At 29.4% G+C, this 4,517-nt stretch overlaps 1 protein-coding gene across 1 annotated transcript; it reads right to left on the bottom strand.

The window, feature by feature from the left end:
* Positions 1 to 1,516: 1,516 nt before the first annotated feature.
* Positions 1,517 to 1,702, bottom strand: LOAG_12916 (hypothetical protein; the record flags this gene model as incomplete). The annotated part of the gene is made up of 1 exon (XM_003148428.1): positions 1,517 to 1,702. A coding segment is annotated over one exon (186 nt), but the record flags the coding sequence as incomplete, so codon positions are not given.
* Positions 1,703 to 4,517: the final 2,815 nt, after the last annotated feature.

Consider the following 4,517-nt stretch of genomic DNA (forward strand, 5'->3'; position numbering starts at 1 on the left):
TAATAATAATAATAATAATAATAATAATAATAATAATAATAATAATAATAATAATAATAATAATAATAATAATAATAATAATAATTTCTGTGTTTACTATTCATAATAGTTAGCTATCTTCTTCCGTTTTTTCATCTATGCATTGCTAGTAATACAATGAAATGATATGACTAATTGATAAAGGAATCAAAATCTTGTCTTGCTCCCGTTACCTATCCACTAAGCCTTAACTAATAATATTGGTACTTACATCGTTTATATGATGACACTTTCCTCTGGAGGCTTTTCAGCTAAAGGGCAGTAATAAATTAATTTTATTTTTACATCTTGATCCCAATCACTTTTTTCGGGAATGTTATTGATTGACAGATTAGCTATGAAGTTTTAATGTCCTAATGAAGTTTTAATGTCCTAATCCTTGTATTATGTTCGATTCATTAAATTGCCATCCTAAAGTTTTTCTCCACAACATTGAAAGTTGCTCATTATCAATAGCGATAATGATCTAATCAAAAGATATATAATTCTGTTTCTGTTTTGCTTTCTTCCTTCTCACAAATGAAGATCTTGTCTTCCTACAATCGAAGGCAAAGCTGCAACGAATTAATTCTAATTTCTTTTGCTTTATGTTCGATTCTTTATCATCATTTTCATGAATAATATAGCAGATAGATTTAACAGTATACCATAATTTTTACAGGATTTTGATGTCTCACAATTACCTTATGCAGACGCACAGTAGAGAAAATGAATTTCTGCAACGTGTTCAAAGATCTACGCAAAACATTTCCTATGCACGGAATTGCTATTTTAGTCCAATACAGTGTCTTTTAACGAGAATTTAGTGGATTAAGCGCAGAAGATGCCCGTTGAGAGGAAATATTTAAAAACGAAAAAATCTATAATTCTACTACCTGTGTCAGAATTATTAAAATTATTCAGATATTTTTGGCAAGATGTCTTTCTTTATTCGAGTCTTAATTGCACATCAAACGTAGACCCACCAATCAACCATCAATTTCCCACAAGTGGTTTAGGATGCCAGTCGTTTACAGGCTCATATTAATCTATTCGCTGACATTTTTGCGCGTACCTTTTTTTTGGATAAAATATTCTGGTTTTTGTTTAAAAAACTGAACATAAAACAGAAAATAAAAGTCTAATTTTAAATTAAATGATATTCCAATCGGCATCTAATTTAATATTTGAATGAAGTCAGATGTTTCAGTTCAGTCTTCAACAAATACTTGCTTATGTCGCTTTTGTGACATTAACAATTTCCAATAAATTTGTTTTTTAAGAATTGCTGCATCGATGATTTCATCTATTTACAACATCTTTTACTAATAGATAATGTGGGAATTTTAATTCGTTTGGTCGAATTTCCATCAAAAAACATTTTGTATTTACACCTTGATTGCCAACATTTCGATGCAAATATTTTATTTTATGAAAAAATTAATTTTCATGTTAATTATACAAGGATCAAACTCTGCATTCATTAATACTAAACAACCTGTTGTTCAATGCGATCCATGAAACATGCATCAGCAGTACGATAATGCTTCGCTAATGTAAATGATCTTTTATTTTCAACAAATGAACTCCTACCAACGTAATTAGCGTCAATAATAATGCTTAGATTAATCATGCAACAGGAAGAGAAAGCGGAAGGGGGATCAATTCTGGAATAGAATGACATCTCTGATCTACAAATTTTATTATTCCGGAGAAAAAAAAAGAATTATTGTATATCCGAAATGAAACCAGTAAATGAAAAGGACAACGATACTATTGGCAGAACTGTGGCCTTCTTCTCCCTTCCTTGATCATGCAATTTTTTGAACGAGGAAATCAATAATTCCTGAAAGATAATAAAGTGTTACTTATATACTGCATCCTGTTAATGGAGACAAATTTCAACATGAAAGAAATTAGTCCATCCTTACATCTTTTCATTCTCATTTTAAAGCAATTTTTTTTAAACGAAAGTAAAAACTTGCTGTAAATTATTCATACATATGCATATTCTTAATGTCATAATAATTGTATCCTCCAACTTTCCGGACTGGAAAAAGGAAGAAAGTAACATTATTGCATGAAATTCCAGTCATAATGGATAAGGATTGATTATGATAAAGCAATTGCTTATAGAATTCACGTTTAGTCTTCAGAAAATAGACAAGCTTTTTCGAATGCTATCAGTACAGTAAAACATATCTGTTCAGGCCAAGAAGCTGAACCAGTGATAATTAATCCTTTAAGACTAACCCTCTGATGAAATCAGTCTTTATTTGGAGAGAAAAAAAAAAAACAAAAAACAAAATGAATTCGACAGAATGTTCGTTGCTTATATATTCGTTTGTTTCTTCATTTTAAAAATTTTTAATCAAAAAACTGTATAAGAAATGTCGAGTAGAATGTGTGTGTGTGTGTGTGTGTGTGTGTGTGTGTGTGTGTGTGTGTGCGCGTGTGTGCGTGTGTGCGTGCGCGTGTATGTGTGTATTTTTATCTCATAACTTCGGCTTTGCGAGAAGTATCGTCACTTATTTCGAACGGGTAAACACCAAGATCTCAAGAGATTCTATCTGGATAATTTTTTATTTCAAAAAATCCGCTTGGTTTCACCATCTTTTTTTAATCATAATAAATGATTCTACCCATTCTTTGCTTCATATCAAGAAAGATGAATCATTTAAAAATTTCATTTTTTTGGTTGCAGTACAACAAAGATCAAAAATTATCTGTTTTATTTTCCCAATTGATCTTCCCCACTTTAGAAAATGTGAATTCAGAATAAAATCTTCATGTACTAATTTCAGAGTTGGAAGATGTTTGGAATACTCAATTTCGATTCATTTAATAGAGATTCATTCTGGGTAATATAATTGCAAGGAAAAAATTAATTGTCAAAAATTAGTATGATTATTTTCAAAATGGGAAAAATTTTCTAAACTCAAATATTTATCATGGCATATTGCATTTTGTTCGATCTTCTTTTTTCCCAACTATCAATAAAAGATTCGTTTTGCGGATAACTTCATTTTCTTTGTTTGTTCGATGTCAAGTACGACACTGAATTGATTCAAAAGATTCAAAGTCACTTTGTGTACTGGAATTAGCCAATATCAAGAAAGATGAATTAATTAAGAATTTTATTATTTGGTTGCAATATTACAAAAGATCAAAAAACATGTTTTAAATTATGTTTTAAATTACTTGATTTTGATTTATTGTTTGCTTACGACCAATAATATCGTTGTATGGTTGTTAAATACATGAGAATAAGCTATATGTTAAACAACGGTTATATATTGATAGAGGAACTAAAGTTTTGAAAGCAACAAATATCTGATTGTTGAAGCAAACCATTCCGGAATTATGCCTGAAATCTTCAAAATTTTCTAAAAAATCGGAAGATAATTTTCAAAATAAACATATCGTATATAGAAGTTTTGGGAACTGAACAAGACTTCAGCTAATTGTGAAACAGTTATGTTCAAAGTTATAAATATTTAAAGTACTAAAACGTAGATATATGGAGAACTTTTAGAAACTCTCCAAAGTGCTCGTGGAGATTTTTTCCTTCCTTTTTTTTTTGAAACTCTCAAAAGATGTAGAACAACTGTGGATGTGTGGATGCTAACGTGTTGAGGGGGGAGGATGAAGGATGGAAGGAGAACAAAAAACTTTCCAAACTCTTAATGAAAGGCCAGGAATGCAACAGGCTAAAAGTAAAAAAAAAAGATTGTCATAATCTTCAATCTTTAACTTAAACAAACCTGAAACGGAAATATTGGGAAATTGTGAAGAAAAACCATTAATGACTTGCTGGTGTAAGTTAGCTAGAGAGTACGTTTCTAAGGAATCTTATATCGTTCATAAGATATTTGCTTATAGCAACTAAAGACCGATCAGTCAAGAGAGCAGGAAGATGTAGGAAGAGGTGAAGCGAGGGAGGAGGTACTCTATGATTCTATCAACAGCACAACCATCAACACCAAAGCTCTTCTTTGAATTCCATTACCAAATCAACCAAACAACTGCAATGCTGATCATTTCATCAATCGATTTATTCTTCAATTTGTCAGTAATTTCTCCATTTCCATCCTCCATCTCTTGATCTATATGGTTTAGAATGAAGTGCTTGAACATTTCAATTTTTCAAGATATGTTTCAAAATTCTTCATCACCATCATTCCTTCCTTATGATTGATGATATATCACTGTTGATGCGTCGAAGGACATTTGTTCCCGTTGTTCTGTTGTTTAGCTCCACAATACGGAACTAAATGACAGATGTAGTGATGTAGTTAATACCCTATTTATTATTATTATTATTATTATTATTATTATTATTATTATTATTATTATTATTATTATTATTATTATTATTATTATTATTATTATTATTATTATTATTATTATTATTATTATTATTATTATTATTATTATTATTATTATTATTATTATTATTATTATTATTATTATTATTATTATTATTATTATTATTATTA

Source organism: Loa loa, assembly GCF_000183805.2.
Source record: "Loa loa unplaced genomic scaffold supercont3.130, whole genome shotgun sequence".
Taxonomy (NCBI): Eukaryota; Metazoa; Nematoda; class Chromadorea; order Rhabditida; family Onchocercidae; genus Loa; species Loa loa.